Below are 21,236 nucleotides of genomic sequence, written 5' to 3'. Positions count from 1 at the left end.
ATTCTGATAAGTAGCTTGGGGGGTGCCAGGTGAGGCCTCATAGGGGAAACACGCAATGGTTGGTCTTTTAACTGCCTTCTAATTGTTACTTCAAGTTATTATTCAAGCTATTAGTAGGCTTCTGTTTTACTCAAAACTGAATTAATGATACTGACAGAGCCTAAACTCAAAATATGTAAATTGAAATTTGGCAAAATTATAAGAAGAAATTTGCATATCTACTTCATACTGAGATATTTTAATTAACTTATGTTAAAAATTGATAGATTCTGCATGAGAAACACCACTCAATTTAAAGTCAAATGACTGGAATGGAATATAGGGCATTCAGAAAGATTTCCATTTATAGTCAAATTATTGCATGTAAGAGAATGGTATGTCAGTCTAGGTTTGACCAGAGAAACAGAATCAGTGAAGATATATACTAAGAGATTTATTGCAAGCAGTTGACTTAATTGACTATGATGGCTGGCTGGGCAATTCCGAAATCCACAGGGCAGGCCATCAGGAAAGATAGCTGGAACTCCCGAGCTGAGGCTGCAGTCTGCAGGTGAAATTTCTTCTTCAGGGAAGCCTCGGTCTGCTCTTCAGTCCCTTCACCTGACTGAATCCAGTGATTAATCCACCCAGATTATCTAGAATAATATCCCTTATGTAAAAGCAACTGAATATGGACTTCGGTTTTATCTACAAAATACCTTCCCAGCAACACTGAGTGTTTGATTGAATAACTGGGGACTTTACCTTAGCTAAGTTGACACATAAAACTGACCATCACAGAAAGTATTTCAAATCAGTCACTGGAGGTGGTACTGACATAATTGTCCATCCATTTCAAACAAAAATGAAGTTAAATTTCCCCTTACTGTAAAAGAGTATATTCTTGATGGGCTTAAACTATTTGAGGTGAGACCACTATGAAAGTCATGAGCTGCAATGATTGCAATAATTTGATAAACATTTCTTCCTAGAGTTCTCTCCCTGTGAGATTTTGTTTTTTGGGTTTTTTTTTTTTAAGATTTAATTTTATTTATTTTTGGCTGTGTTGGGTCTTCATTGCTGCACGCAGGCTTTCTCTAGCTGTGGCGAGCAGGGGCTGCTCTTCATTGCGTTGTGCAGGCTTCTTCTTGAGGTGGCTTCTCTTGTTGCAGAGCATGGGCTCTAGGTGCACAGGCTTCAGTAGTTGTGGCACATGGGCTCAGTAGTTGTCGCTTGCAGGCTCTAGAGCGCAGGCTCAGTAGTTGTGGCACACAGGCTTGGCTGCTCCATGGCATGTGGGATCTTCCCAGACCTGGGCTCAAACCTGTGTCCGCTGTATTGGCAGGTGGATTCTTAACCACTGCGCCACCAGGGAAGTCCCTCCCTGTGAGTTTTTAACTTCCCAGAAGAGCCTCTGTAATTCTTCTGCCTCAGAAATCAACAACAGCACCTATGAAGGGTGAAAAATGTTATCAGATCAATGCCATATTAACTAAGGGACAAGTCAAAGTGAGCACAAGCCTACTTAAGGCACACAAAGGCTTTATGTTCGAAAGCATCCGTTCACCACCTTGCTGATGGTGTTGGATATTGTATTGTAGTCTAGTATTTCCTTTGTGCTAAGACTTGCTTTAGTGGATCTTTCAACAGTTGTTTTTTGTGTTTGTGCCTTCCCTGTGTCAGGCACTGTAGTGGCTCTATGGATATACAATTAAAACACAGATGATAACAAGACAACAGCACCAAAACTATTCTCAGTCCATGCCTTCCAGTCTATTTTATAAAATTAGAAGCCTCTTAAGAGGACAGCATTTTGTGTGGGTGAGTTTATCAAGCTGTCTTCTCTAACAGTACTAGTGTTTCGCCAAAAGCCTGCTTTCAGTTTTAAGGTTTGTTGGATTCCCTGGCAAAATAACCACTCATCTCACACAAATAAACAGCTTCAATCAAATCTTTACTAGAAGGTGATTTAATTTAATTTCAATATACAATCATTAGAAGGAATTATATCAATTTCAATATACAATTATTGGAAGGAAAGGAATAAGAATATTAACAAAGTATATAATAGAGCATACATCACCGAATTGGGCCGACACCTACTTCCAGATCCAAGCAGCAGCAGCTGGGAAGTCCTGAGTAACAGCAATCTGGAACCCCAATTGGGGAAGGGTCCCAGGCAGTGCAGCCACCCCATGGGTGAGACTTCAAGTTGCAGTTCTGGGGGTTCCCGCTTATAATCACAGGCCGCAAACTCATACAATCAGTTTGCATGCAAAACTGCAGCTCTGGATTCACTTAAACAATGCTGTTGTTTTCGCCATGGGGGGGGGGTGTCACAGGATTTTTCAGACCCCAGGGGACTGGCCAGGTCCCCAGGGCTCAAGAAATTCCAAGACCCACTCCCTCTCTTATCGTAAACGCCATTTGATTTGCTAGCAGCATTTGTTAGGTGAGCAAGAAGGCGCGCAGTCCAGGTAGGGTCACAGGTTGGTCAGAGGCCAACTTCTGTCTCTGAAGCCTGAACAAGACTATTTTACTAGCTTCCCCAACAACTAGTTATTGAAGACAACTGCCCTTCGACATTAACAACTCCATTCTAACCATCATGTAAAACACCATCTCCTATTAGTAGTAAGTTAGAATTCTTCTCAGTACCAAGATTTACTCATCTTCCTATGCAAAATATACAAGTATGTAACTTTGTACTTGATAGAAGCATCATTTCTCTAATAGTTTTATTTATGACTTTTCCTGGGCTCCAAATGTTCATGGCATTTCAAATTAATGGAAAAAACAGAGAGGTGTTATTTTATTTTTTATCAGTGTTGTTTAACTCATTGAGGTTTAAGAACTTGTCAGTTTAAACTGAATCCTCAGTGTCTCAAAAAAGTCATATGGTCTTTTGACAAGCGTCATGTGTTTTACAATAAATGTTCATGTTAATGAGCAACGTTGAGATTCAGTTAAAAGGAAAATTATTTACGTTAAAAATTTACACGTATCAAACTCATGATACACAGGGTCTCTCTTGTCTACCTATACTCTCTGTGTACTGGAAAATCAGCTCTAAGGTCATCACTGTGTCCTATAATGTATGTCCAAATTATCGTAGAGATAGACTTTCTTCATGCTCTAGTATGGAAGCTAATGCAAAACGAACTATGTCTTGTGATGTTTTTGAGAGGCAAAGACCTAGTTTTTCTGCTGAAGTACAGTGGCTTTGGAGTTTTCTTTCTTGGCCCAAAGGGAACATAGTCACTGACCTTGAATGAATGATGGAGCATAAATTTTTAGATTGACTCTTCTTGATTTATAGGCAGGCCTCTGCTGAACCGTGAGGAAAAATGATCCTTGCTATTTTTGATTATTTCTTCATTGTTCATATTTTATATTCTGCCTCTGCCCTGAGGCTATTTTCAGGGTTACATTTTTGTAAACTGGAAAAAATAAATGAGAATGTATGAAAAATAATTTGATTTCTTGCTGTAATGTTCCAACCCTTTTGGCTAAAATAGTAATTACCACAACAATCACAAACAATGTAAAGCATGTCTACTATTATTAAAATTTTGCTAAAACTTTAAAAAACCACCAGAAATACTTGTTTTCAGTAACTTTTTTCTTTTTTTTTTCTTCTGGGGAAAATTCTTTCACAGGACTGGAGAAAGGAAGTCAGTACAGTTTTCAAGTGTCAGCCATGACAGTCAATGGCACTGGACCACCTTCCAACTGGTACACAGCAGAGACTCCGGAGAATGATCTAGATGGTAAGACCTTTCCCCAGTCACTGTCACTCTGATTTCTGTCTTCTTCGTTACTTCAGCTTCAAAGGATACCTTAAAAAAAATTGATAAACTTCAACATTGGGGATATTTATTCTTCTTAAATTTTTAGATGCAAAACAAAAACAAAACAAAGAAAAAATGCTGAATGAATACAGAGTCTTCAGCAATGCCATATAAATATAAATAAATTATAGTCTTCATAACAAATTATTTTTTTTCAAAATAATTTGAAATGATCTTTTTTCTATTTATTTTACTTTGAATAATTGACCTTAACCATTTTCTTCACAGGAATGGCTGCAATTTCTGATAATAATCATAAAACATAATTACTTTACATAGCTTCTCTGGCTCTTTTATGGTGCTTCTGCAAAACAGCAATATGTATTTTTGACACGTTTATTATATGGTCATTAATATTTGACAGTTATTATTTTGTATAAAGGACAATCTGCCTTATTTGCTTAATTGATAGTTGTCTGAAATACTTGTGGATGAGATATTGAGATTCATATAAAAGTCACATGTCACTACATTAAATATAACAACATCTTCAAAATTATCAGTTGAGAAATACTTGAAATAAAAAGCATCATGACTAAATACAAAATGCAATTCAAGAGAAAGGGTTAATGGAAGCAACAAAAAAAGTAAATAATAAAAATAAACAGAAATATAAATAATATAAATAACAAAGCAAAAATATACCCTAGAGAAATTAGTGTTACAAATGAGCAAAGTAGAAATTAATAAAAATGAAAGATACTTGAAAAGAGGTAAGTTATGATCAGTAAACTTAAAGCTAGGTGATTCAAACTGGGGCCAAGAAAAAAGTAGCTTAAAGAATAAACACGTGTATTGAAAATGTGATGACTCAAGAGGGCTGGCTATATAACTGGCAATGGAATTCACTTCTTCACTGATAGACCTGAAAATATTCAAGTTACTGGAAGGTGAAAATTCTGTATCTCTTTCTTTTCCTCTCCTTTTTCTCTCTCTTTCTCTTCTCTCCATCACCACTCCTCAAATCCGTCCTCCCTTTCTTTTCCTTAAACTCCTTCTTTTAATTTTCTTCCTTCTTGATCTTTCCCTTCTTCCCTTTCTAAAGAACTCACTGCCATACATGATTTTAATATAGTCACAGATTTGGGTTTACAACATGATTATGGTGACAGTAAAACAATCAACGTACACTATTTTGACAGTAATGATAATTACTGCCATGTGATAGCACATTAATTCAAAGAGAATTTATAGAAAATTTGCTAAACATCAGGCATTGTGCTTAGCTCTGAGGATGTAATAATAAATAAGAAAGACATGATTTTTTTCCTTGTGGAGCTTAGAAGGACAAACATTCTAAGTGAAGTCATAGGAAATTACCATTGTTATAATACAAACCTGGTTGAATATTGGCCATATCCTATGGTTCAGCATAGGATGGATGGCTAAATAGAAAGATAGGAAGATAGATAGATAGGCAAAGAGACAGATGTAGAGAAGATTTACATCTAAATGAAACCTGAAGGATGAACAAGAATTAGCTATGCAAAAACATACATTAGAAATTGAAGAGGAGAAGTAAAGGGCAAGGTAAATGCATGTTTGAAGTCAAGATAGATCATGGTGCTGCTAGGGACCTGAAATAAAGACCATCAAGGCTGAAACACAGAGATGGCATGCAGTTACTTTTGCAAGACAGGCATGTTCTAAATCTGGCAAGACCAAATTAAGGATTTTGAACTTTGTCCTAAGAATCTCATTAAAGCCATAACCCACTTTATCCTAAGCAAGTCATGAAATAAATCCTAAGCAAGTCATGAAATAATTGTTTAAAATACTGACAATTATGTTTGCATTTTGAAGAGACTAGTCTGGCTAAAGCACAACAAATGTTTTAGAAGTAGGCAGACATGGGCCAACTCAGTTAGGACAACCCTAAAGTAAACCCTAAAGTAAAGTAACTTGGGGCTTAGAAAATGTTATTTAACTTGTCTTAGATAAGGTAAATCGAGAAGTGGAGCTACACAAATTCACACTTTGCAAAACATACAACCTTCATTAATAGGTTAGGGAACTTGAATTCATGTAGTCATTTATTCAACATGTAATTTTTCTTGAAAAATTTTATATACCAGGCATTATTTTAGGTAGTAGGGGCAAAGCAATAAACAAAGTCCCTACTCTCAAAGAGTATAAATTTTATTGAGGTAGAGATAGATAGTGGTAAATTATCAGAAGAAAATAAAGTGTGGTAGAAGGAATAACAAATGATTAGAGAGTACTCTTTTATATAGGGGGTTGAGAAGATTTCTCAGATTAGGCAAAATATGAGCCCAGACTTTGAGAAAGTGAGGGAGACGGCCATGCAAATAGGTCAGACAAGAGCCCTTTGTTCAGAAGGAATAGCAAGAAGAGACATCCAGAGATCGAAGCCTAGTTGGTGGTTGAAGTATGACAAGGAGGCCAGGATAGCTGGGCCTGAAGTCATGAGGACATGATCTATCTTATTTAAACAATAAAAGGATGGTTAGGATACACTGTAGGAATATTTCATTTTTCTATTTTACTTGAGAAATAACTTTTAAAGTTTATATACTTGTGTTTTATACTCTCATCTATACATGTGGAGTATATATTGTTATCCTTACTGTTAAAGAACAGTAACTTAAGCTAAGAAAATTAAACCAACTTGATTCAGTCACTCTGCTGGTAACTGTGGAGCTGACACTTAAGACCGGGTTGGTGAGTCAATGCCCAATACAGGTTATCAAAGCAAAGTCCCCACGAATCCTTTAGAACTGACCCAATGACAATAAAATCCTAGTGATTCGAGCCAAAAGATTCTAAGAAATGAGGTCATATCATTTACCCAAACTTAAGAGACTATATCTCTTACCGAAAGGAGTGAAAATAAATGGAGTGGAGGTGCTGAAGGTCCTATAAAATATCCAGGATGAATGGGATGCTCCATTTGACTTACGTGTTCTTTCTCCTCACTCTGAGTGACTCACATTGTAAGTAGAACCAAAATGTAAATCACAGCTCCTGGGATGGCACAAAACTTCCACTTAACTGCATTCTTTTCATATCTATGTGATCTAAGTAGAATCTATTTCATACATCTATTCTAATCAAGAACCTCTATGCCGAGCTCATGAATAGTGTCTTAATAAATGCTGTTTCACTGGATGTTTGAACTATACCATGTTTTTAGCTTAATAATATCTCTCTTCTGCATGCAGCATCCCTCCTGACTTTTTTCCTTATTTCAGTATTGATTAAGTGGTTATGATGTGCCAAGTAAACAGGGAGTACAAATGTGAAAAACGAACAGCTCTCTTGAGGCACTAACAGTTAATGGCTGCACTGATTGAACAGGCATCATGAAAACAAATAGTGCTTAAACTAGAAACTTCAGGGGAAGGGGACTGATGGATAGGATTACAGGGAAGGGTGTGTAGGACAGCACAGTAGACATTTTTCAAAGTGAATACCTTAAGAAAAATCATTTCTACCACTATTAGTTCAGAATTCATCCTCCTTCATCCAAATGGTACTCCTTTAGCAGCTGGTTAACACATTTCAGCACATTTCAAATACTGCCTCTTCTCTCATTCTTCCACTTCTTCGTTTGGATTATAATTGTTTACACAGTTCTTGTCCTTGATCATAAGATGCACATTAGCAATCTGACAAAAGGTAAATGAAAAATTAATAGAAGAAACCTAGTACAGTTCATACTTCTTTCACATAATGTTGTTATAATTTATGATTTAAGATAGTATACATTTAAAACATAATGGAAACTAATAGCCATTTCAGGGTATTTAACTATAGGAATGTGGGAAAGATGTGTTTCACTTGCTTTGTAAAGCACTGATTTTACTAACTTTACTAAATTAATAGGACCAGACATATTTGGTCCTAAGGCTTTCTCAATTTCTGGACCCATGATCTCTTTTCACTGAGCAACTCCCTGAAACTGATTTCAATTCCTCTTCCTTCCTCCTGTTTTTTCTCTTTTGACTACATCACTCAAACAGTAGAAAGTATAACCCTTGATATGAATTAGTGTTTGGATGAATGGACAAGCTCAGAAGTGGTCACTAGTAGCGCCAAGAGAATACTCAGCCTACTGGCTTGGTCTCTTTCTATATGGAAATATAGAAATAACATAGAATATAGAATCTATAGAATAAATATATACATATATTTAAGCTACAGAAGTTTTCTTTAAATATTCATCTCATTTTAACTTATTCAAGTAAATGTTTAAATTATAAAATGAGATTTAGATGACTTCTACCAGAGCTTTCATGGCTAAGCATTCCAAAGTCAGATTTCCATATAGAATGGCTTTGATTTCCTTTAAGTTTTTGGATAAGGAGGAAGTAATCCTTTTGAAAACCACTTGAAATGGGAGGCATTCTTTGCTGTAGCCAGAGAAATCTACATTGGATGGGAAACCCAGTGTTGGCCCTTCTAGGTGCATGGTGTTGCATAACTTTCTCCCTTTGCCTTTAAGTCACCTTGTGAACTCAGAAGGTGTGCTTTACTCATTAGGGTGGTAACTTTGAGCCTTGCATGTCAGCTAATAAACAGAAGCAGCGGTTTTTACAGATAGCTGAAAGCAATGAAAGCAATTCCCTCTCCTTCTGTGACTTCTGTAGTTTCTCTTCCCTTCTCTGTTTGACTTAAGCAGTGTGAAGATCTACAGTAACTTGGAGAAATACTCCAATTCCTTATGGATTACCCTTTTAATTAGGATGTTTTGTTAATTATAGAGCCAAACCTCACTGTTTGTTCAGGGTTCCCTGAAAGCATGTTTGCTATTACTAACAGCTGGGAAGTTTTAAAATATTTATTTTGTGCCTCAAAATTTCAGCTTAAAAAAACAAAATCATTAGAATTCCCCAAAGTTCTTATGTAAATGTCTTGCATAAGGATATGAAGGAATTTATGATGAAGTTTGGCAAGGCATCCTCCAGGAAATTGAGGTTGGACATCCATTTGTGCTGCTTTAAAAAATAAAAAAATTAAAGTGAACAGGTAGAAATTGTTATACAAATCAATAATGATATAATTTAAAATTAAACCTCTACCCTAAAATGGAGGAGCTTGGCTAGCAAAAATCAGCAATGCAGAGACTCCTGAAAATACAAGAGTGATGTTAGCAAAAACTGTGAATCTAAGAACAGGTTCTAATTTCCTGACCCCAGGAAATAGATAATTAGCCCTATTAGCCTGTTTGGTAATGGTAAAGTGGAATTACTGCAAATTCATTTCATTTGAGAAGTGAACCACAAAAAAACTTCTGCCTTTTGGAATCTGCACGATATGTGATACTCACTGGGCATATGGCTTTGAGAAGGAACACATTAAAGTTTATTTTAAGAATAATGGTAGAATCTAAGATGATGACTCCGCCCAGAAAGAAGAAACATTGCATATTAAAAATGTCATATTCATTCAAAAAATAGACTCTGACAAGTGGGAAATCTCTAGGCAGAAGAAGGAGAAATGAGAAAAATAAGTTTTTGACTAACTGAAAGAAATTGAAGAATAGAAAAAGAAAGGAAGGAGAGAAAGAAGGAAGGAAGAAAGGAGAAAAGAATACATGGAAGAGTTGTGGTAGGCTGAATAATGGCCCCCCAAAATGTCCAAATCCTAATCCCTGGGATCAGTGAGTGAGAGACTTTGCAGGTGTGATTAAATTAAGGTTTGTGAGATAAGCAATTATCCTGGATTATCTAGGTGGACCAAATGTATCCAGAAGTGTTTTTAGAAGAGGGAGGTAGGAAGCTCAGAATGACAAGAGGTGTGACAGCAGAAGCAGGTTGGAGTGATGTGGGGCATGAGCCAAGGAAGTTCGAAAAAAGCAAGAAAACACATGGTCCCTTAGAGCCTCAAGAAAGAGTTAGGCCCTGCTGATACCTTGATTTTAGCTCACTGAAACAGATATTGGAGTTCTGACCTCCAGAAATGTAACATAATAAATTTATGCTGTTTTAAGCCACTAAGCTTGTGGTAATTTAATACACCAGTATAGTAGCAATAGGAAATTAATACAACTGCCAGAAGAAAAAATATTTTTGTGTTTGTCTCATTTCAATGATTGACAAAAATTAAGTATAATTATACCAAAATAAAAATTGTATAAAATAAGATAAACCAGTTTGTGTTTTCTTTTGGTTTCATGTTAACATCATCTGAGGCCAAAAGGTATGAAAAAAATGAGCAGTACACTTGAAATAGAAAGTAGGACAAGAAAAGGGAAAAGTAATATTACTGAAATGAGAGGCTCAAAAATCTGGAACTCCAGAGTCTGAACATTTAGCAAAAGTTTTATTTGAGCAAGAATCAGAGATAAACAACATGTTCTACGATGATAGACTTACCTAATAGATATCTAAAAACATAAGCTAAAGCCCTAAATTGTCTATGATTTGATGGAAGATAAACACCATGTCAAATTGTATATCCAGTCAAGATTTGCTTTTGTAAAAACATTTAAAAATATGTATTTTCTAAATCTCTAGAAAAATAAAAATAAATAAAACTTTACATACCAAAATAATTAGAAAGGAAAAAATCAAAAATACTTCTAGATGAGAGGAATTCTAAAATTGAACAAAAATGAATTTACCTATTTTTTTAAAAGAAAGACTTAAGTCTTGTTAAAAACAAAGCTAAATTGTATACTTTTAAGACAAAGGAAAAATATTAAACATGAAAATTGGGCAAAGAATTATCAGGCTAACAAATTGACAGGATTCCAGGGAGGTGATGAAAATACATGCATACACATATTCATACATACATACATGAAATTGGTGAATAATTTTATATTGATAACTACCAATATTCAAGTCATGAAACTTCAAATCTGAAACATGCAACACTTAACAAAGTATGTAAACAAGATGTTTTCCAAAAAAAATTCAAAAGGCCAATCCAGATTTGAGAATTTATTTAAATGCTTAGAACAAAATAAAAACTTTGAACACGAAAAGTATATAGTCACTGAAATGAAATGTCACTGAATGTGTTACGTAATACTTTAAACATAACTGAAGACAAAATTAACACACAGTGATAGAAAAGAAGAGAAAATTTTAGAGACATAAAACATGGAATGAGAAAATTTAGCATGCATCAGTCATAATCCCTAAAGAAAATAAAAAATGGAGGAGGAATAATTTTTGAAGAGGTAAGAAGTGAGAATTTTCCAGAATTGATGAAATACATGGATTATCAGACTCAGGAATAATGCTTTAGCTTTGATACATTGATAAAGAAAAAAGATACAAAGAAAAAGACAAAAAGAAGAGCTTGAAATGCCCCAGAGAGATATTACTTATTCAGGAACTACAAGTATATTGATGAAGTATTCTCAATAATAACAAACCAGAAAACAATGAAATATCTGCAAGGTGCTGATAAAAAAATTACCGTCATCCCCAAATTGTATATCCAACTAAATAATTATTCAAGGGAAGGAGAGACATAAACAACTTTCACGTAAGAAAACAAAATTTATCACCACCATCTTTTTTGTAAAGGGTGTACTTTGTAAAGAAAGATAGAAAGAAAATCACTAGAAGGATGATTAGAGAAAGTGATAAGCAAAATAATGTAATATATGAGTATATCTGAACAAATTATGACTTTATAAGACAAAAAGTATAGTATTTTGTATAGTTTTAAAAAGTTGACAAAAATGAAGTGGTAAAGGAGAGGAGATCATGAAGATTAAACAGTTTTGAGATTTTTCTTTAATGTTGTTCTTGTGAAAGTAAAGATATAATTAACTCTAGATTCCAAGTTATATGTGATCTCAAAATTGAAAATATTACAACTAGAAGGACACAGAGTATATAATTTCTTACTCAGTAGAGGAGAAAAAAATAATGGGGTGTGTGTGGGGGGGGTCTTCAGTCCATTCAAACAAAATCATAAAGAAGAAAACTAATAATTTGTTATGGGTAAGTAGGAAATTATAAGTACATAATAAAATGATATAAATAGATCCTCATATAGTAATAATAATAAGTATAAATGGATTAAACTCACTACTTAAAGGATAGATTATTAAATGGGATTTTTAAAACATCAAGATCTATGATACTTATAATAAACACACATAAAACATGAAGATATGAAAAAACTGGAAGTAAAGGGATGGGGTAAAAATACTAATCATTCTAACAGGAAACAAAGGTAGGTTTATCTTTGGTAACTTTCTGAAGGCCAAAAACATCTTTTGGGATAGAGGGTTACTTCTCAATGATAAAAGGATTGACTTATAGAAATATGTAAGTTGTTAAAGAAATATGTAATAATTTTAAAGATATGGCTTTATAAAACATACATTTGTACTATTTAAGCAAATCTTGACAAATCTTTATCGACAAATTTAGAAACCCACCATAACATTTGAATACTCTTTTGTTACAGAAGCATTAAGTATGTAGTATTATAGGTAGAAAATGTAGACAACAAACCAACACAAGCCTCACCACCCAAAGATTATCAGATTATCACAGAACACCCTAATATATATCTTTAATTTCTGTCTTTATACATATATAAGACTACATACATTCATACATATGTACACAAAATATTTATATATTATAATGAAACACTGCATATAGTTTTTATATCCCGTAAATCTCTTAATCTAACACAATCCCTTTTTCTTACTCTGACTTTTTTTTAAAACTGTGCTTTTTCCCACTACTTGAGCAGTCCTAATGTTTCTTTTTCTCAAATTATTTCTTGTGGTATTATTTAACTTGTTCTTCTATTTTCTGTATTTTTGTGAACTGGAAGTTACATATAAGGACCAATGTTATATTCAGAGATTTTAACACATCTCTCTGAGAATTGTAAGAAAAAGGAAGGAAGAGATAGCCTCATGCACCAAAGGGCAGACAGCAGAAACGAGAAGAACTACAATCCTGCAGCCTGTGGAATAAAAACCACATTCACAGAAAGATAGACAAGATGAAAAGCCAAAGGGCTATGTACCAGATGAAGGAACAAGATAAAAACCCAAAAAAACAAATGAATGAAGTGGAGATAGGCAACCTTCCAGAAAAGGATTTCAGAATAACGATAGTAAAGATGATCCAGGACCTCAGAAAAACAATGGAGGCAAAGATCAAGAAGATGCAAGAAATGTTTAACAAAGACCGAGAAGAATTAAAGAACAAACAGAGGTAAACAATACAGTAACTGAAATGAAACCTACACTAGAAGGAATCAATAGCAGAATAACAGAGGCAGAAGAACGGATAAGTGAACTGGGAGACAGAATGATGGAATTAACTGCTACAGAACAGAATAAAGAAAAAAGAATGAAAATAAATGAAGACAGCCTAAGAAACCTCTGGGACAACATTAAACGTAACAACTCTTGCATTATAGGGTTCCCAGAAGGAGAAGAGAGAGAGAAAGGACCCGAGAAAATATTTGAATATATTATAGTTGAAAACTTCCCTAACATGGGAAAGGAAATAGCCACCCAAGTCCAGGAAGCACAGACAGTCTCATACAGGATAAACCCAAGGAGAAACATGCGGAGATACGTAGTAATCAAATTGGCAAAAATTAAAGACAAAGAAAAATTATTGAAAGCAGCAAAGGAGAAATGACAAATAACATACTAGGGAACTCCCATAAGGTTAACAGCTGATTTCTCAGCAGAGCCAGAAGGGGGTGGCATGATATACTTAAACTGATGAAAAGGAAGAAACTACAATCAAGATTACTCTACCCGGCAAGAATCTCATTCAGATTCGATGGAGAAATCAAAAGCTCGACAGACAAGCAAAAGTTAAGAGAATTCAGCACCACCAAACCAGCTTTACAACAAATGCTAAAGGAACTTCTCTAAGTAGGAAACACAAGAGAAGAAAAGGACCTAAAAATCAAACCCAAAACAATTAAGACAATGGTCATAGGAACATACATATCGGTAATTACCTTAAATGTGAATGGATTAAATGCTCCAACCAAAAGACACAGGCATGCTGAATGGATACAAAAACAAGACCCATATATATGCTGTCTACAAGAGACCCACTTCAGATCTGTGGACACATACAGACTGAAAGTGAGGGGATGGAAAAAGATATTCCATGCAAATGGAAGTCAAAAGAAAGCTGGAGTAGCAATATTTATATCAGATAAAATAGACTTTAAAATAAAAAATGTTACAAGAGACAAGGAAGGACACTACATAATGATCAAAGGATCAATCCAAGAAGAAGATATAACAATATAAATATATACGCACCCAACATAGGAGCAGTTCAATACATAAGGCAACTGCTAACAGCTATAAAGGAGGAAATCAACAGTAACACAATAAGAGTGAGGGACTTTAACACCTCTTTAACACCTCACTTACATCAATGGACAGATCATCCAAAATGAAAATAAATAAAGAAACAGAAGCTTTAAATGACACAATAGACAAGATAGATTCAATTGATATTTATAGGACATTCCATCCAAAAACAGCAGATTACACTTTCTTCTCAAGTGCACATGGAACATTCTCCAGGATTGATTACATCTTGGGTCACAAATCAAGCCTCAGTAAATTTAAGAAAGTTGAAATCATATCAAGCATCTTTTCTGACCACAACGCTATGAGATTAGAAAAGAAATACAGGGAAAAAAACATAAAGAACACAAACACATGGAGGTTAAACAATATGTTACTAAATATCCAAGAGATCACTGAAGAAATCAAAGAGGACATCAAAAAATATAGAGAGACAAATGACAATCAAAACACAACCATCCAAAACCTGTGGGATGCAGCAAAAGCAGTTCTAAGAGGGAAGTTGATAGCTATACAAGCCTACCTCAAGAAACAAGAAAAATGTCAAATGAACTATCTAACCTTACACCTAAAGGAACTAGAGAAAGAAGAACAAACACAACCCAAATTTAGCAAAAGGAAAGACATTATAAGGATCAGAGCAGAAATAAATGAAACAGAAACAAAGAAAACAATAGCAAAGATCAATAAAACTAAAGGCTGGTTCTTGGAGAAGATAAACAAAATTGATAAACCATTAGCCAGGCTCATCAAGAAAAAGAGGGAGAGGACTCAAATCAATAAAATTAGAAATGAAAAAGGAGAAGTTACAACACACACCACAGAAATAAAAAGCATCCTAAGAGAGTACTAGAAGCAACTCTATGCCAATAAAATGGACAACCTGGAAGAAATGGATAAATTCTTAGAAAGGTATAACCTTCCAAGACTGAACCAGGAAGAAATAGAAAATATGAACAGACCAATCACAAGTAATGTAATTGAAACTGTGATTTTAAATCTTCCAACAAACAAAAGTCCAGGACCAGGTGGCTTCGCAGGTGAATTCTATCAAACATTTAGAGAAGAGCTAACACCCATCCCCATCCTTCTCAACCTCTTCCAAAATATTTCAGAGGAAGGCACACTCCCATACTCATTCTATGGGACCACCATAACCCTGATACCAAAACCAGACAAAGATACTACAAATAAAGAAAATTACAGACCAATATCACTGATGAATATAGATGCAAGAATCCTCAACAAAATACTAGCAAAGAGAATCCAACAACACATTAAAAGGATCATACACCATGATTGAGTGGGATTTATCCAAGGGATACAAGGATTCTTCAATATATGCAAATCAGTCAATGTGATACACCATATTAACAAATTGAAGAATATAAACTATATGATCATATCAATACATGCAGAAAAAGCTTTTGACAAAATTCAACACCCTTTTGTGATAAAAACTCTCCAGAAAGTGGGCATAGAGGGAACCTACCTCAACATAATAAAGGCCATATATGACACACCCACAGCAAACATCATTCTCAGTGGTGAAAAACTGAAAGCATTTCCTCTAAGATCAGGAACAAGACAAGGATGTCCCCTCTCACAACTATTATTCCACATAGTTTTGGAAGTCCTAGCCACAACAATCATAGAAGAAAAAGAAATAAAAGGAATACAAATTGGAAAAGAAGAAGTAAAACTGTCACTGTTTGCATATGACATGACTATACATAGAGAATCCTAAAAATGCCACCAGAAGACTACTAGAGGTAATCAATGATTTTGGCAAAGTTGCAAGATACAGAATTAATGCACAGAAATCTCTTGCATTCCTATTCACTAATGATGCAAAATCTGAAAGAGAAATTAAGGAATCACTTCCATTTACCATTGCAACAAAAAGAACAAAATACCTAGAAATAAACCTAACTAGGGAGACAAAAGACCTGTATGCAGAAAACTATAAGACACTGATGAAAGAAATAAAAGATGATACCAACATTTGGAGAGATATACTATGTTCTCGGATTGGAAGAATCAATATTGTGAAAATGCCTATACAACCCAAAGCAATCTACAGATTCTGTGCAATCCCTATCAAATTGCCAATGGCATTTTTTGCAGAACTAGAACAAAAAAAATCTTAAAATTTGTATGGAGACATAAAAGACCCCGAATATCCAAAGCAGTGTTGAGGGAAAAAAACAGAGCTGGAGGAATCAGGCTCCCTGACTTCAGACTATAGTACAAAGCTACAGTAATCAAGACAGTATGGTACTGGCACAAAAACAGAAACATAGATCAATGGAGAAAGGTAGAAAGCCCTGAGATAAACCCACGCACCTATGGTCAACTAATCTATGACAAAGGAGGCAAGGATATACAATGGAGAAAAGACAGTGTCTTCAATAAGTGGTGCTGGGAAAACTGGACAGCTACATGTAAAAGAATGAAATTAGAACACTCCCTAACACCATACACAAAAATAAATTCAAAATGGATTAGAGACCTAAATGTAAGACCGGACACTATAAAACTCTTAGAGGAAAACATAGGAAGAACACTCTTTGACATATATCACAGCAAGATCTTTTTGGTCCACCTCCTAGAGTAATGGAAATAAAAACAAAACTAAACAAATGGGACCTAATGAAACTTCAAAGCTTTTGCACAGCAAAGGAAACCATAAACAAGATGAAAAGGCAACCCTCAGAATGGGAGAAAATATTTGTAAATGAATCAATGGACAGAGGATTAATTTCCAAAATATATAAGCAGCTCACACAGCTCAATATTAAAGAAACAAACAACCCAATCCAAAAATGGGCAGAAGACTTAAATAGACATTTCTCCAAAGGAGACTTACAGATGGCCAAGAAGCACATGAAAAGCTCCTCAACATCACTAATTATTAGATACAAATCAAAACTACAATGAGGTTATCACCTCACACCAGTTAGAAAGGGCATCATCAGAAAATCTACAAACAACAACTGCTGGAGAGGGTGTGGAGAAAATGGAACCCTCTTATACTGTTGGGGGGAATGTAAATTGATACACTCACTATGGAGAACACATGGAGGTTCCTTAAAAAACTAAAAATAGAATTACTATATGATCCAGCAATCCCACTACTGGGCATATACCCAGAGAAAACGATAATTCAAAAAGACACATGCACCCCAATTTTCATTGCAGCACTATTCACAATAGCCAGGTCATGGAAGCAGCCTAAATTCCCATCAACAGACGAATCGATAAAGAAGATGTGGCACATACATACAATGGAATATTACTCAGCCATAAAAAGGAACGAAATTGGGTCATTTGTTGAGACGTGGGTGGATCTAGAGACTGTCATACAGAGTTAAGTAAGTCAGAAAGATAAAAACAAATATCATATATTAACACATGTATGTGGAACCTAAAAACATGGTACAGATGAACCAGTTTGCAGGGCAGAAGTTGAGACACAAATGTAGAGAGCAAACGTATGGACACCAAGGGCGGAAAGCTGTTGGGGGGGTGGGGATGGTGGTGTGATGAATTGGGCGATTGGGATTCACGTGTATACACTCAAATGTATAAAATTGATGATTAATAAGAGCCTGCTGTATTAAAAAAATAAATTCAAAAATTAAAAAATAAAGGACTGCCCTACTCCCATCATAACCAATTAAAAAAAAAAGAAAAAGGAAGGAATATAGATTTACTTGGACATAACTAAAACATCCACACAATTAGAAAATCATATTTCTTTTTCCTAAGCATCCATAGAACATTTAGTATTTGCCTATAAAGAAATGGATATTAAAGTTCTTGGATCATACTAAACACATTCATTGATCACCATGTAATTAAACTAATAGTTAATAATAATATAATGCCCAATATATATTTGCAAATGTAAAACATACTTCTAAATAATTCTTTGGTCCAAAAGAAATTATGTTACATCTCTAATATAACTTTTAACACCTAAAATCTAGGCAACATGGTTTACTTGTATACCCTTTAGATTAAAAATATTAGGTACAGTTTTATAAAATTGATTTTTAAATTTTAACAAATACAGAAATTATTTTCATTTGACTCTTTTTTTTGTGTGTGTGGTACGCGTGCCTCTCACTGTTGTGGCCTCTCCCGTTGCGGAGCACAGGCTCCAGAAGCACAGGCTCAGTGGCCATGGCTCATGGGCCCAGCCGCTCCATGGCATGTGGGATCTTCCCGGACCGGGGCACGAACCCGTGTCCCCTGCATCGGCAGGCAGATTCTCAACCACTGCGCCACCAGGGAAGCCCTGTTTGACTATATTTTTGATAAAAACATACTTTTACAATGCATCTAAGTAGATGTACCAATTTGAGGGTAAAGAGTGGGCGGGGTTTATACCATTGAGCTTGCAAATGTGGTCATCTGGAGATATAAAGATGTTAGTATGAGATTTTATGCACAGTGGAATGTAGGTGGCATGTTGTGAAAAAGGATTTCTTTCACATGTGCTTTTGATAGGAAATCCATGATATTTTGCATTGCTGATTGACAAATAGCCTCATGGGATAAGTTTAAGCCAGCGGTACAGCAGCCAAGTCATCATGAAATTGAAGAATCCAGCCCCTTATTCTCATTCAAGTGGAATTCACCTTACATATAAGAAATGTTGCCAGCAAAGCCAAAACTGGTTTTTGAAAGGAATTTAAAATCTGCTTTAGTTCTTGGGTGAGTTGTTCGAAATCTCAGAGCTCCACTGTACAAAGGATGGTACAAATTATTTAGACTTCGATAAATATTCAAAGAAATTCCAAATCCTTTCCTTGGCTGTAGCAAACTTTTTAATGCTCTCATGAAATGTTTGATTGCCTATGACTTGATTGACTTTTTCTAAGTGTAATGTAGTGGATAAAATTGTAGACTCTGAAGTCTTAGTAACTAGGTTTGAATCTTGCTCCACTCACTAGACAATCTTGGGCAAGTAACTAAACTTCCCTGAATCTTCTCATCTACAAATATAGTAACAACAGTATCAATATCAACACATTTTTGTGAAAATTAACTATGATAATGGTAGTAAAGTACTCAGCAGCATGTCTGATATATATCAAACACTCAACAAATGCTTATTGGTATTGTTTGTTTTGATAAATTAGATCTCAAACCTTGACAGCAATATGAAATACTAATATCATTGTCTTATGAAGCTTCTTCTTGCTCATGATCATAAAGCCTTGTCTGCATTAAGAGATTAGATGTATTCTAGATGTATTAGATACAAAAGCAGGACATACATCCAGCGCATCTTAAAAGCCACCATCTAATTAAGGAATAATTTAAAGGGGTTTTGTCATATCATTTTATCAATAGATGCAGGAGGGCGTTTTGTAAATTTAGATGGTTATTACCAATCTTTTAAAAACTCATGTTAATATAGGAATATAAAGAAACTTTCAAAATATTATTGTAAAAAAGTAAACATTATGCTACATGGTAAAGTACTAACTCCATTGGCTTTAAGATCCAAACAAGCTAAGGAAGCTTCCTATTTCTACTATTTCTGTTTTTCAACAGAGTTTAGAAGTTTTGGTAAGAAAAAAAACAAAAACAAAAACCACTTAAAAAGCAGTAACATTTTATTACAGAGGGAAAGACTTGATGTTTATAAATGGTGTGACTGCATATTTGGAAATTTTAAGAAACTACACTGAAAACCTATTAGAACCAATAAGAAAATGTAATAAGGTAGTAAGTTTTGATCCACACACACACACATATACATACACAAACAAAAATAGCTTTTTATTACACTATCAATAATTAGTTAAATATTAAAAAGAAAAGAAATGCACTGATACAGCAACCTAAAGTAAATCTAGGACTAAATTTAACAAGATGTAAACAAATGTATATGAAGAAAATAATAGCACATTTATTAAAACATAAAAAATAAAACATGAGTAAATAGAAAGATATGTATATTCTTTGATGCAAACCTTGCCATTACATAATTGTTAGTTCTTCCAAAATTAATGGTTAATTTAATATTATTCCAATCAGAATAAACTTTATATGGAAGAATAAATATAAAAGAATTCAAAAAAATTTTGAAAAAGTAGAACAAACATTTTTAGTATAAAACCTGATTTAAAACCAATATAATACTGTCTGGCATAGAAATAGACAAGTATGTAGATCAGTGTAACAGAACATAGAGGGCAGAAACATTTGCTATTATTTGAGAAACAAATATAATAATAAAGTTGATATTTCCATCATCATATTATTCAATAGTGTTGAGACTATTGCCAGTACTTTTGGTAGAACATAAAGTTTTCCTTCTCTTGCATCAAACTAGTTGACAGTGATTCTAATGATGGAATTGAAGCAAAAGAGGGTGAAGTTATCACTTACATAATTCAAAGACAGATTGGTCATGGGTGGTTTTAAAGATTTTGTTGTTCTTTTTCATTTGGTATTTTCAAGTATAACAAAGATGGAGAGCTCAAAAACACATCCTTTTAAACAATTGGAGGTTGTGAGCTGATCTTTCAAGGCACCATTTCTGTTACAACTCAATGTGTTATTCACATTGGGACAGTACCGGCATCCACCAGTCATCCAAGCCAGCAGGCTTCCTGAGAGATTGGGGGAGGGAATGATTGCAAAGGGAAGCAGCATGAGGAAATTTTGAGGGGGGTGGTGGTGGTACTTTTCTGTACCATGGCGGGAGTGGTGGTACATGAACTGAGTACCACTGAGTGAATTTGCTGCGTGTAACTTTTAAAACTATATTAAAAAGTTAAGTCTGAGAAAATGGTAGGAGTAGAACTGTAAAAAATAAAGTAGAATAACACAGTAGAATTAAATGATGAATAGAAGTGATTGTCCCCTGCTATAAACAAACAACATTCAAAGTTTACAGAGGTGAGTGGCTTAAGGAAGATGATATCCTTTGCTAAGAACAGGCCCTGCCAATAGAAATGAACACATTAGTATGTACCGGAGCTGTCTAGAAAGACAGAGTGTGGGTATGTCAATTGCTTTCTGTAATTCTCTGTAAAGAAATATAAGCTGTTAAGGACTGGAGCAAAACTCTAACAAAATGAACCATA

General features: G+C 34.7%; 1 protein-coding gene across 3 annotated transcripts in view; it reads left to right on the top strand.

The window, feature by feature from the left end:
- The window catches only part of DCC (DCC netrin 1 receptor), a 1,166,577-nt gene that overhangs the window by 924,912 nt on the left and 220,429 nt on the right, over window positions 1-21,236 (top strand). For all 3 annotated transcript variants that reach the window (XM_067014926.1, XM_067014925.1, XM_067014924.1), the window contains one exon: window positions 3,639-3,749. In XM_067014926.1, the coding sequence (XP_066871027.1) occupies window positions 3,639-3,749 (111 nt within the window). The remainder of the gene's footprint in view (window positions 1-3,638; window positions 3,750-21,236) is intronic.

Source organism: Kogia breviceps, chromosome 15 (assembly GCF_026419965.1).
Source record: "Kogia breviceps isolate mKogBre1 chromosome 15, mKogBre1 haplotype 1, whole genome shotgun sequence".
NCBI lineage: Eukaryota > Metazoa > Chordata > Mammalia > Artiodactyla > Physeteridae > Kogia > Kogia breviceps.
Note: the sequence above shows the minus strand (reverse complement) of the source record. Positions and strands in the feature narration are given on the sequence as shown.